Below are 13,659 nucleotides of genomic sequence, written 5' to 3'. Positions count from 1 at the left end.
AAAGCTCTATGTACTTATCATCACATACCTTCACAGGAATTTTCTTGTCAAAATCAGGGAAATGAATTAGTTTATTTAGTTTGGATACATACAGTATCATTATGGTCACTGCCATCTAAAAAAAAAAGAGGGGGAGGGAGAAACTTTAGCAAAATACCTGGAAAGACTGAGGTACAAAGACATCATTAGAAGAAAACACATTCATCAAAAAGAAAATATTATTCAGAAAAATCCATTTTCTAGGTTCCAAATAATAACTATTTCCTAGAGTATTAAAAATTATTTTTTTGTCAATGTATAAATTCCATCAGAACTATAGGCAAAAAGTATAAAATCAAATAGCTCACATGTATACATATTGTCTCAAGGGGCTCAAGGAACAGTGACAGAGGGGGAAAAAAGAAATGGCGTCCCCAAAACTGGCCAGAGTGACTACAGTTAGAGAGGCCACTCCTTGATTCTGGACCATATTTCCTGTGTAGAGCATATGGTCCCCTTTCCACATAGAGACTGGGGCTCCCTTGAGGGGGCAAACTCTACAGATAAACACACTTTCTGTGATGTCCAGTATTCCTGTAACACAGAAGACAATTAAGAGAAAAGCAGTTTTAAAAGGGATTTATTTTTCTCTTCAATCAAGCCAGTCCTGCAAAAATGTCTCATTCAAACCCTATTAACCTGGAGTATAGCAAGTATATTAGAAATACTCCAGATTATCATTATGAATACAAAATTTTAATTTTTTAGTAAAAAATTTTAATATCATTTTCCTATGCAAATTTTAGAACTTACTTAATTTTCTCCATATTATGATGCAAAAATTTAAGAACTACTTCAACATGATTATCATCCTAATCCTTGAGCTTAATGAGTTTACAAATGTAATACTTATGATAGATTAATATAACATGAGCCCATCTTGAATTATAATTATAGTTTATATTTATAACTTACTTTGTAATTCTTACAGAAATATACTAACCCTTATTTAAAATATTCTGCAACTCAGACTTTTTAAATTGGGTCTGCTGCTCTCTTTCCACACAAATTGCATATCAGAAAGGCTTGGAGTAAGCCAGTGAATTTATCTGCCTTGGGGATTACTAAGGGCACATTATCACATATTCACTGATCTTTTAAAGTACTTTTTTCTGCCTATTTTGAACACTAAGACACATTGAAACACTAAGACAATCTATTTTTGACCTTAAGGAAAATATTGATTTCTTACTACTTTTTCCCTAAAATTATGTTGTAAAGAGTGACTTATCAGCAAAACATTTAACCAGAATAATATTTAATCATATAAATGACATCCTTTTCAAGACTCACAATTAAAAATTTAGTTAACAGATACAATTTTCCTAATTTTACATTTTTTTCCCTGTAAATTAAAGCAAAACCAAACAAACATATCAAAAATGTGCCTTTGGTGCCTGTTTCCACTTGTCTACCAGAAATCACCAGCATATGACCAAGAGAGTAAACAAGCTATGAATTAATATTAATGGGAAATTTCAGAAGGAGCCAAATGAGGTTAGTCTGAAAGCTTATCCAACCTCATCTTTATACTTGAGAACGAAAAAATCACAAACTGCAGGAAGCAAAATACAAGCATGTTTAGTTAGGCCCATAGAGAGTTTTGTAAAAATTGGAACGTGTTGCCAGCATTTACAAATTTGATGTAAACATTCAAAACCCCTGCCTTTTGAAACACCTACAGGGTTTTGATAATAAGGGTGTATAATAACCCAATCTCATCTCCCCAACCCTTTTCCTCTCAGCACAGTGGCTTAAACTGAGTACAAATAGCACACTTCAACTGGAGGAACTGTGCTCCTAGTCCTACCCCAGGCTTCAAACCCATTCGTTGCCCACCAGGCCTTGGAAGCTTTCAGTCTTCTGGCCCCTAGTTTTTTTAGGGTAATTAAATCCAATTAAGGAAGCTGAAACAAGTAGTTGTTTGATTTGGTTTTTTTTTTTTTCCTGAAAATACAACATTTCCTAAATTATAGAAAGACATAAGATATGTCAATATTTCATGCTGTTTCAGGGCACCTGGGTGGCTCAGTGGGTTAAAGCTTCTGCCTTCAGCTTGGGTCATGATCTCAGGGTCCTGGGATTAAGCCCCATGGGGCTTTCTGCTCAGCAGGGACCCTGCTTCCCCCTCTCTCTCTGCCTGCCTCTCTCTGTCTATTTCTGATCTCTGTCAAATAAATAAATAAAATCTTTAAAAAAAAATTAATGCTGTTTCACCAAAAGTACCATGATCCTCTGGCTCTCTGCCAGTTGAATGAATCTGTAAACCATGGTCTTAAACAAAAGCACTAAAATTTCATCATGTATGATGACAACTAATTAAGCAGTTAATTTTTCTTTTTCACTTACCTGCCCAATTCCAAGAAAAATTGGTGATGGGAATCTGTTTAAAAACACAGAATAACAATTTTAACAACTGACAAAAGTTTGCAGACTGTCTATAATACATAATGTCAGGAGTTATTAAAAAATCTTAGACTGAAAAAAAAAATCTTAGACTGACCATGACCCTGGGATCGTAGGATTGAGCAGGGAGCCTGCTTCTCTCTCTCCCTTTGCTCCTCCCCCCTCACTCATATTCTCTCTCATTCTCAAATAAATAAAATCTCTTAATAATAATAATAATAATAATATACCCAGGAACAAATCTAATAAAAGGCTAATTAAAGATTACAATTGATGAGGGCGCCTGGGTGGCTCAGTGGTTAAGCCGCTGCCTTCGGCTCAGGTCATGATCTCAGGGTCCTGGGATGGAGTCCTACATCGGGCTCTCAGCTCAGCAGGGAGCCTGCTTCCTCCTCTCTATCTCTCTCTGCCTGCCTCTCTGCCTACTTGTGATTTCTCTCTGTCAAATAAATAAATAAATAAAATCTTAAAAAAAAAAAAAAGATTACAATTGATGAGAAGAAAAAACTTGTGATTCTTGCCTGTATGTTCATATATAATCTTTTGAGCTTTTACAAGACATAAAAACAATATATAACCCTGTAAAAACTGTTCATTCTCTGGAGCTCTTTCTTCCTTGTGAAGAGCATGTTTCTCAGGCAGCTATCCTAACTTGGACTCGAATAAAACTCTCTCTCTAACTTTTAGAGATTCTAAATGGTTCAAGAACAGAGATAAGGACAGATACACACATATGTGACAAAGAAGATAGCGTAGAGCAGTGTGGGAAAGACGGTCTTTCAACAAATGGCACTGGTACTTTAGATACACAATCCTGACCCCTGCTTCACAACATTTTTAACAAGGCAGCACTGCACTGTCTCCCAGCCATTCCTCAGGCTACTACAATAGAGGGAAATACCACCCCCCACACACATACACCCCCCAATCTGTATGTCACCGATTTCAGCGAGGGCAAGAAGACAGTAAAGAATGGACTTAACTTATCAAAGGAAATGGAATGAATGGACAGGACCACCAGGAGAATAAAACTAATTCCAAGGGCTGGATGCCATTTTTGCCATCCAGACTCCCTCTGGACTGAGCATTTATTCCCCCAGTTGCCCAAGAACATCCTCAGCTGAGGAAGGCTATCTTGTCAAATAGTAAACACCCTCCCTGTGAGTCTCCTGCATTCCGATCTCTGGTCTGTACAAAAAGTCTGAAAGGCCAGGGTCCCTACCCTAGTTCAGGATTGGTCTGTTGGGCCATCCCAGCTCCACAGCCCCTGGAATCAGGCTTTGCTGTGCTTGCACTACAGCCAAATCCGACTTCCCTCACTCTTCCTCAGGAATGCATCCTAAGAGCTCTCCTCAGTATACTTCCTCCGCCTCTCAGAGTCTGCTTGCCAGAGAACATAACCTGTCACTGCAAATGAGATCACAAGACAGCAACATAAACGGTGAAACGACAAGAACACAGACAAAGAGGCCAGGTTAGGGGAAAATATAATACAGGAAAAGAAGGAATTCAAGAAAGAAAGAAAATGATTCAAAGATAAATAGCAAATTTGTTGATGCAAGGAAAATAAATAGACTGAATCTTCAGATCTAAAAGCACGGCTTTTAGATCCACGGCTGCCTTCAGGTCAGGTCATGATCCCAGGGTCCTGGGATCAAGCCCCACATCGGGCTCCCTGCTCTGCCAGAAGCCTGCTTCTCCCTCTCCCACTCCCCCTGCTTGTATACCCTCTCTCGCTGTCTCTCTGTCAAATAAATTTAAAAAATAAAATAAAATAAAAATAAAGACTCTTCAACCTAAGTAAAGCAGCAGCCATGAAACCCATTTTTTTAAAAAAACAAAAACAAAAAACCCTACCTGACAATGGAATCCACCAATTAGGAATGAAATCAAAACAATAAATTTAGGAATGGAGACATTGTGGTAAAAAGGTTGTTGCTGATTACTATCTCCATTTAAATATAGAACAGATTCAAACAGCTGTGGGATTATAATTACACAACAGTTTGCTTCATATAAAACAAGATGTGGAGGGGAGGAGGGGAGACAGGAAGAACCACGCAAGTATCTTCATCCTTCATAGCAGGGAAGTCTTAAACTGAAATGTGTTTACAAAATAAACATGATGAGATCAACCTTTTTTTTTTTTAAGATTTTATTTATTTATTTGAGAGAGAGAGAAAGAGCAGAGGCAGAGGGAGGGGCGGCGGGAGAGAGACAAGCAGACTCCCTGTTGAGTGGGAAGCTGATGTGGGGCCCCAGCCCACCGTGACTGGAGCTGGAGGCAGACACTGAACTGAACCAAGTGAGCCATCCAGATGTGCTGATGAGATCAACTTCTTAATGTTTTTCATGACCTCTTCATCTAAGAGGGATCTTTTAAGAAATACTAGCACTTGTAGTGAAGAAATCTATATCTGAAATTCAGTTAAAATTAAATTTCATGGGGCACCTAGGTGGCTCAGTGGGTTAAAGCTTCTGCCTTCAGCTCAGGTCATGATCCCAGGGGCCTAGGATTGAGCCCTGCATTGGGCTCTGCTCAGCGGGGAGCCTGCTTCCTCCTCTCTCTCTCTGCCTGCCTCTCTGCCTACTTGTGATCTCTGTCAGATAAATAAATTTTTAAAATCTTAAGAAGAAAAAAACTAAATTTCATGCATATGTGCAACTTGCAATCCCCACTTAAATAAGCCTTCAAAAGCAGCTAAGATGACAGCCCCGAAATGATATAATAAGAGTTCACAGGGTCAGCAATGCAGCACCCTTGCCAAAAAGGTTTAGTCTGGATGTAATCAAGCTCTTAGATCTAAAGTTCAGTTGGGAAATAAGCTAAGCAAGCCTTCAAAACATAAATCAGACAATCCATAATGTGGGACATTTTATAAAATACCTGGCCCAGGCTTTTCAAAAAGTCAGTATCATGGGGAAGAAATGGGATGAGGAACTTTTCTAGATTAAAATAAACTATAAAGACATAACTCAATGCATTTCATGAACCCTGACTGGATCTTGATTTAAATGTTTAAAACAACCATAAAAATATCTTGGGACAACTGGGATGATTATATATTTGGTATTAGATTACTTTAGGAAATCATTAAAATTTGTTAAAAGCAAAAATGATACTATGCAGGAGACTATTTCAGGAGAGACATGTTAAAATATATGCACCCCCAAAACTGGAGTGCAGAATCAGGATGTTTGCAACTTACTTTCAATGGCTGGGGGGAAGCAAATATAATAAAATGTTCATTACTGCACTTCAGTGATGTCTGTTCTCCATTTTTCTGTATGCTTGAAACTTTTCACCATGAAAAGTGCTGGGAGGGCACCTAGGTGATACTTGAAAAAATAATTAAATTAAAGCCCTTCTTTCCAATGTCCATAATAGCCAAAATATGGAAAGAGCCCAGATGTTCACTGACAGATGAATGGATAAATATACATATATATATGTATATGATATATGCCTATATATCTATATCTAAGATGTATATATTTAAAAAGTAATCTATACATCTTCATAGTATTTTTTTTAATTATTTATTTCTTTGACAGAGAGAGACAGCGAGAGAGAGAACACAAGCAGGGAGAGAGGGAGAGGGAGAAGCAGGCTTCCCGCCGAGCAGGGAGCCCCATGAGGGGCTGGATCCTAGGGGGATCATGGCCTGAGCAAAAGGCAGATGCTTAATGACTGAGCCTCCTTAATATTAGTACATATTTCTTAGTATTTCTAAAATACTAAGTATTTAGTGGTATTTCTTAAAATTTCACCTTAATATTTTTCTTCTGTTTAAATTCTTTGTAATGATCATGCCAGAATGATTTTTCTTGGGAAAAAAAAAAAAAGGAGAGAGAGAGGCATGTAGCTAGCTCAGTCAGTGGATGATGTGACTCTTGATCTCAGGTTCATGAGGTCAAGCCCCACACTGGCCACAGAGCTTACATTCAGAAAAATTGTTTTTAGTAGATATTTCAAGATATTGATTCTAGGTAGGTGGGAATATAATTATTATTATCTTCTTTGTACATTTATGTATTTAAATTTTTAAAGATTTTATTTATTTATTTGACAGAGAGAAACACAGCGAAAGAGGGAACACAAGCAGGGGAGTGGGAGAGGGAGAAGCAGGCTGCCCGAGGAGCAGGGAGCCTGATGCAGGGCTTGATCCCAGGACTCTGGGATCATGATCTGAGCCAAAGGCAGTTGCTTAAGGACTGAGTTACCCAGGCACCCCAATAACCTCCAATTTTTTAAATGAATTCTTATACTAGTGAATGTGAGGAAGTGAAGACCATGGGTACACAACTTCTCAACAGTCAGACTCTGAAAGGAACAGAGAAATGAGGGTCCATGAGGGATCGAGTATGGGTTACTTTCTCTTAAGAAACCTGAACATGTTTCCAAGGGCAGCACAGAGGTGGAGACAGAAGGAGCTGGAAGAGCAGACCTGTGGAAGAAGAGAGCTAGACCTTCCACAGGGACCAAAGAGTCCCTACATCCTACCAGCAAGGGTAAGGTGAGGGCCTCTTTGATGGCTTTTACTTTCTCAATAGTAGCAGAGATGGGGAGTGTGGGGTGTGTGGGAAGTTTTAGGATGAAGGAGAAAGCGTGAAGGAGTTGCTTCTGAGATGAGGAAAGCAAGCCCCCAGAAGAAACAACGGGGTAGGAAGGAGAGCTGGGTAAGCTTCATAATCATCCTTTTAAAGTCAACCCAGTCAGATCAGAAGTGGTTTTCCTCCCACAACAGTCTGCGCTGCTCCGTGCTGAAGGAGAGAGGCAGGTGGTAGGCTGTGCTGGATTAATGCTGCCCCAGTGGGACTGAGGAAGGACTCGCAGGGTGGGATGTGCAGACACGAGCTGGAGGCAGGGTGGAGTGTGGACACCTGGCAGGTCACGCCAAGCACATGGCCCTGGGAGTGACTGCAGGAAGCGGGGCTGCACCAGCTGAGAGGGTTCGTCCGTGGATCCTGAAGTCCCCAAGGTTGACGACAGTCCAGGGGGAGAGGAAGACCAGGACACTTTGTTACGTGAATGACAGGAGCTCAAGAGCCACTGTAGAGAACCACAAGCAGTGGTCCCTCTACTTTTTGGAGAACATGGAGCCTGGCCATTGGGGAAGCATGAGGACCCAACCTCACCTCCTGGCCAGACCCAGGGTAAAACCAAGATCCAGCTGCTTCCAGGGGCCAAGGGAGCTGCATCTTCTGGAGAGAACAGGTTTTCATCAGAGTAAGAGAAAATTTCAAGTGGGTTTTGTTTTTAATATGAATTTCCTTGTTCCCACCGCTGGAGACTCAATTCAATAGCTTTTATAAAAACCTCTCCAAGTAATTCACGCTCCCAGGCAGGTTTGGAAAGCACTGTGCTAAATAATCCCCAAAGTCCTGGGATGCATAAAGAAGAAGACATACAGCAAATGTTTGTCAAACTAAATACAACTAAGCTTTATATTTTTATTAAGCTCCATTATAAATTCTTGCATGTCATAGAGAACAGTATATTACAATGACAACCAAAAAAGCCGACCCAGACCACCTGCACAACCCTCATGAATCTGATTCCAAAGACCCACTGGTATAACCAACTGGCCACAGACTCTTAGATGACCTTGCTTTTCCCCTCTCACCTTAACAGGGTCTGAGAGTTCACATCCTTCAAAGACCTCTCTGTGCAATCAGATAAATCTAGCATTACAATGAACCAAAGAAGTCTAACAAAACAAAGAACAAAGACCACCCATCAGTCTTATACCCCAAACAGAAACAATCTGTTCAAAATGGAAAAGAAAAAACATCCTTTGAGCTACCTTCTCATGACCCTGTGGATTAGTAATTATTGAAATGTCCTTCCTTCTATTCCACAACGCGACATTCTATCTTCAAACAACTAATGTTTGGATCAGATTTCTATGGTTTATTGTTGTAACAAAATTAACCCAACCCTCTTCCCCTCAAAAATGTGCTCCTAAAGCATTTTGAGATGAGAGAACAAACAATGTTATTGGAATAGGGTTCTCCGATTGTATATTACATTACGGATATGTGAAATATTTACTTCTAAGGATTGAAAGAGTTTCACCTTGCAGAGACAAAAACTCCATTTCCTCCTTCAATCATGGAACTCAAAATTTTAAAGATGGAAAGACTAGAGCATGAGGTGTCTCATATAATAATAATTCTTTCCAGTTGGATACTGCCCTTCATCTTCAAAGCACTTAACCAGTGTTTACTGGCCCCTGCTTCCAACAAGACACATGTTTTTGGAGGCAGTTAACCGCCATGGCCAGAGAGCACACAGCTCATTCAAGGGCAGAAAATTGAGACTGACCTTCAAATTTTATCCAACATAATTGTCAACCATTCCCAAACAACCCTCTTAATACTATCCTCTTGTTTTTCTTATCATAGATGTCTTAAGTTTTCTTTTTCTTCACTTAGCTTGCCTTGTATGTGTTAAATAATACAAGTTTAGTTATATGTTCATTCTAATTTTTTTGAGGCAGCATTTAGGTTTTCCATGGACACCAACAAGCATACTTGCAACACAGTGGTCGAGACCTCGTTAGGTCTGTAGGATCACCAAAAAAATATCCCAAATCTCTCTCTTTCTCCATATCTGCCGCTACCCCTCACCCCACTCCCAAAGCCATCTCTTAGAATTATCTAGAAAAATTGCTTCCTAGCTCCTCTCCCTTATTCCAGTGCCATCAGTTCTCCAACCACCCACCAGCCAAAGAAATCTCTTTAATCTCACAAATCATGTCATATCACTCCTCATGCTAAAACCTTCTAAGGGACACCCAAATGCATTTAGACTAAAATTAAAACTATTTATCCTAGTTTCCTTGCTTCCTCCCTGGTCCCCCAATACCTCCTTTCAACACAGCAGCCAGAGGGATTTAGTTCATGTTACTCCTCCAATCAACACCTTCTAATGGTTTGCACGGCTGCTTCATAGGCCCTATACGATATAGCAATTCATTACCCTGGGACCTCACCTAGTACCAACCCCACCCAAACACCTTTCTCTTTCATGTTTGCAATGTTCTTCTCTCATTTCCCTCACCTCACCCAACTCTTGGCTGGCATGTCACCTCCTCAGCAAAGCTTCACTGATCACATGAGACAGCAAACTCTTTCCCATGCCCACACTCCCTAACTCCCTTTCATGCCTTACGTTTTTCTCCTGACCACACAACTGCATCTGAGATAACATAAATTCTATCAGTTTATTTACTGATTCACTAGAAAGCTCCATGTAAACTCTAGGAGGATGGATATTTGCTTCATCACATTTGGGATTTTGATCTGCTTTATTCACTTCTATATCTCAGGTGCCTAGAACAGTGCCTGGCCCATAACAGGTGCTTAATAATTACTACTGAATGAAGGAAGGATCTGATCCTGCCTTCCCTGCCTCCCTCCCCCCTCATTTCTCTCTCACCTCCTTCCATGTTCTCACTCATTTCCTCCAGCAGACCAAACTCATGCCCCCTTCCTCACATTCCCTTCAGCTTCGAAGGCTCTCGTGCAACCACTCCTCCCCAGGAACTCTCATACCACACCTGAAATCACCCTGATTATTCATGAACCCACTTCTTTTCAGTCTCTACCACTAGTATAGAATCTCTGGTGTGGGGTTGGGGGTGGTGAGAGGTGGGGGCTGGGATTTCTGTGCTGATCACAGCTGCTTCTGCGGTGCCTACAATGGGCTTGGCACATAGTAGGTGCTCAGGAGCCAACTGTTGGAGATGTAACCAGCCAAGCTTCTGTGGGTCTCAGCTGTCTCAAGTATAAAAGAAAAAAGGTGAAGATGTTCTCTGAGGTCTCTTTTAAGCTCTTTATAAAACTATGATTTCACGATTTTGCAGCACAGTATGGTTTACAAAGGCCCTCTCACTTACGGCAGCTCCTGCAAAGCTCTGGGAGGTAATTAACAGGCTTGTAATTATCCAGCTTTGGCTTCTAAGAAAACTGCTCACTATGAGTGTAGCCCAAGAGGCACAGCTATTAGATGGTTTAGCTGGATCTAAATCCACAGTGCTTTCACTGCTGCTGTAAGGATAGCAGAATTAAACAGGAATTTCTAGTCCTTATAAATAGGCTCAAGGAGCCACAAATCTGGCTTAGGGCACACTAATCCAAAAAAGTACATCATGTGAACTTCTCATTGTTTTCCCTCAATGCACTGGTAATTTGAGAATGAAAGACCAAACAAGGCACGTCCGGGCTCAAGACTCATCTGATAGTGGAACATCTAGATCTTTGTAGAGAACTATTCTCCTTTAAGGTTAGCATTCAGATCACTTGTTCCAGCTCACCGGTACCTTGGAAAGCTTTGGGGTGTAGCTCTCTTTGGGGTGTAGCTCTGCAAGCACAGATATGCAGTGTCTTACAGCAGCGGTAAGCAGTGGGGCAAATTACTGTTAGGTTGGGATCTGGATTTTAGAAACCTGCGAAGGTCCCAGCTGACGCCGTTGGCTTTGGAGTCAGCAGGAAGACTCCGCGCTCTCCGTCCCAGTCAGCCCGCGGACCCGGGCGCGGCCGGAGTGCTGGGAGGGCAGGGGCAGCCCCGCCGCGCCCTCGCCCCGGGACCTCGCGCGGCACCGGGAGCCGGAAGGTCCCGGGACCGGGCGCCCCGCGGCCCCCGCCCGGCCCCCTGAGGTCCTCCTCACCGATAGGTGGTCAGCAGTGCCTTGTTGACCAGCACGATGAGGAAGGAGCAAGTCCCGTAGAAAAGCGCCGACAGCAGCTTGGCCAGCCGGGAGGGCAGCCGCGTGGAGGCGGGGTCGAGGTCCGCGCCCTCGGCCTGGCTGCCGGCCGTCATGTTCCACGGCCGCCCGCAGCCGGGAGCCCGCAGCCCTCCGCCGCCCTTCGCGGCGCTCCGGCCCGCCCCGCCCCAGTTCCGTCCCCGCCTGCGGCCCGCCCGCCAGAGGGCGCGGCCGAAACAGGAAGGGCCGCGGCCGCCCCGAGTGCGCGCCTCCGGGGAGTGCTCCGCGGCTGCGGCGCGGACCTCCTTGGCACCGACAGACTGCAGGAATGGGCTTGGGAGAGTTGAGCCGCCCTTCCCCGTCCCCAGCTGCCCTCCTGGGAAGCAAGGCTTCCGTTTAGCCTGAGCGTGTGTTTTGCCTTTTTTCTTCCCCCTACACTTTTTAACGTAAAGGAAAATGCAGGTTTCACGAGCCCACCGTTCTTTGTTTGGTGTGTACACCCTTGTAACTACCCAAATCAACACCTTTCCAATCACCTCAAATAGTGCCCTTCGTGCCCACTGAAGGCAATCCCATCTCATTCAGATTTCTGTTGCAGAGTTAGATTGGCCTCTTCTAGAATTTTATTTAAATTTCATATTAGTAAGTACTTTCAAGGCTTTTACCACAGCCCGTAGTCTATTTAAATTGCAGAGAAGGACCACAGTTTATCCATTCACCAGTTGATGGGCATGTTGGTTGTTTTTATTTAGGGCTTTTTTTTACAAAATGTTTCCATGAACCTTAATGTACAAGTTCTTGTGTGAACGTCTGTGTTCATTTCTCTCCAGTAAATATGTAGGAGTAACAGGGGTTGAGGCGGGTGCCAAGTCTCAAGTATTTTCTTGCCTCTAGCTGCTCTATGGCTTGGTTCCCTCCTTAACTTCAGGACCCACTGCTTTCCTAAGTGAATAGCAACCTTCTTCAGTGTTTGTTGTTCCTTGAAGGAGAGCCTCCCAAAACTGCCTACTTGGACCACATTCTACATGATGTAGCATTTTTTCAAATAAGTGTCCCATATTTTCATTCTCAATAATCAACTTAAAAAATCTGAAATTTTAGCTTTTTAGAAAAGCTAAAAATTTCAAATGAAAGAAATGTTTGCACCAACTGTTGATGCCATACAATTGTTTTTCTGTTGTAAGCACTGAAAAACCATGAACATTTTCAGCACTTACAAGAACCAAAGCAGAACTTGTAACAAATAACTAGTTCTAAGAAAGGAAGGAAGTGGGACGCCTGGGTGGCTCAGTTGGTTGGACGACTGCCTTCCACTCAGATCATGATCCTGGAGTTCCCCAATCGAGTCCCACTTCCGGCTCCCAGCTCCACGGGGAGTCTGCTTCTCCCTCTGACCTTCTCCTCTCTCATGCTCTCTTTCATTGTCTCTTTCTCAAATAAATAAATAAATAAATAAAATCTTTAAAAAAAAAGGCAGGAAGTAAGAGTCCACATTACCCAAAATAAAAAAACAAACACACATTGAGACCATTTTAAAATAGAAAACGGGGCGCCTGGGGGGCTTGGTGGGTTAAAGCCTCTGTCTTCAGAGTCCTGGGATGGAGGGCCACATCGGGCTCTCTGCTCGACAGGGAGCCTGCTTCCTCCTCTCTCTCTCTGCCTACTTGTGATCTCTGTCAAATAAATAAATAAAATTTTTGAAAAACAAAACAAAACGGGGTGCCTGGGTGCCTCTGTCGGTTCAGCAGGTGATTCTTGATCTCAGCTAAGGTCTTGATCTCAGTCTTGAGTTCAAGCCCTGCCCAGCATGGAGCCTCCTTAAAAATAAATGGATGCAATGAAATAGAAAATAAAATCATATTCCAGCTGAAACAAAATCTCTGAACTTAATGTCATTTTGGATAATTTCCTTTAAAAAGATCAATTTAGTTTCCAGTGAGTCTCCAAATAAGTTTTGGCTGCAAAACAGTAAACTCACTTCTAGTAACAGCTTTAATCATATTTCCATTTAATTTGCTTCTACAATACACATACGTCCAGGATCTGAAGTGACTGTCCAAATCTCATCCTAACTCTGTTTAAATCACAACTCACACTGAAGAGTTGCGTGTGAAATTCTTTTGCTTAAAGCCTAGACAAGCTGAACCTTGCCTATTGCAAGTATATAACTAAAGATAACTTATGACAAAATTAAACCAACTTGCTTGACTCTATAGAAAGTAAACAGGCCCCCAAGTGGCTTCTCAGGGAGGTGACCACACTCAACACATCCTGAATATAAGTGAAATAAAATCCCAGTCCCTGATCACCCTTACCGTAAGGCCTAGAATGGAGCTGATCCCTACCAGTGTATTTTTAACACTGTTAACAATGAACCAAATGAGGAAGTTAAATTACACTCTAAAAGGCTATAATTTTAAAGTAGGAAAAAGCAATTCATACTATGATTTCACTATGCTAAGCAGATGCCTAAAAGGAGACTGGAAATGAAATATAAAACACA

The 13,659-nt window shown here is 42.0% G+C and overlaps 1 protein-coding gene across 9 annotated transcripts in view; it reads right to left on the bottom strand.

Moving 5' to 3' along the window:
* Positions 1–11,351, bottom strand: part of SLC35D2 (solute carrier family 35 member D2) — a 48,291-nt gene extending 36,940 nt beyond the window's left edge. For 5 of the 9 annotated variants that reach the window (XM_059141377.1, XM_059141379.1, XM_059141381.1 and 2 more), the window contains exons 1-3: positions 11,121–11,350; positions 2,389–2,422; positions 29–115 (exon numbers count right to left, since the gene is read on the bottom strand). In XM_059141377.1, the coding sequence (XP_058997360.1) occupies positions 29–115; positions 2,389–2,422; positions 11,121–11,272 (273 nt within the window). In that variant the 5' untranslated portion in view covers positions 11,273–11,350. Of the gene's footprint in view, positions 1–28; positions 116–2,388; positions 2,423–7,280; positions 7,414–11,120 lie in introns of all 9 variants that reach the window. The other 4 variants (XM_059141382.1, XM_059141380.1, XM_059141386.1 and 1 more) reach the window with 3 other exon arrangements.
* Between the last annotated feature and the right edge of the window lie 2,308 nt (positions 11,352–13,659).

The sequence above is a fragment of the Mustela lutreola genome, chromosome 12 (assembly GCF_030435805.1).
Source record: "Mustela lutreola isolate mMusLut2 chromosome 12, mMusLut2.pri, whole genome shotgun sequence".
NCBI lineage: Eukaryota > Metazoa > Chordata > Mammalia > Carnivora > Mustelidae > Mustela > Mustela lutreola.
The sequence above is the reverse complement of the archived record's forward strand: the minus strand, read 5'-3'. Positions and strand labels throughout refer to the sequence as shown.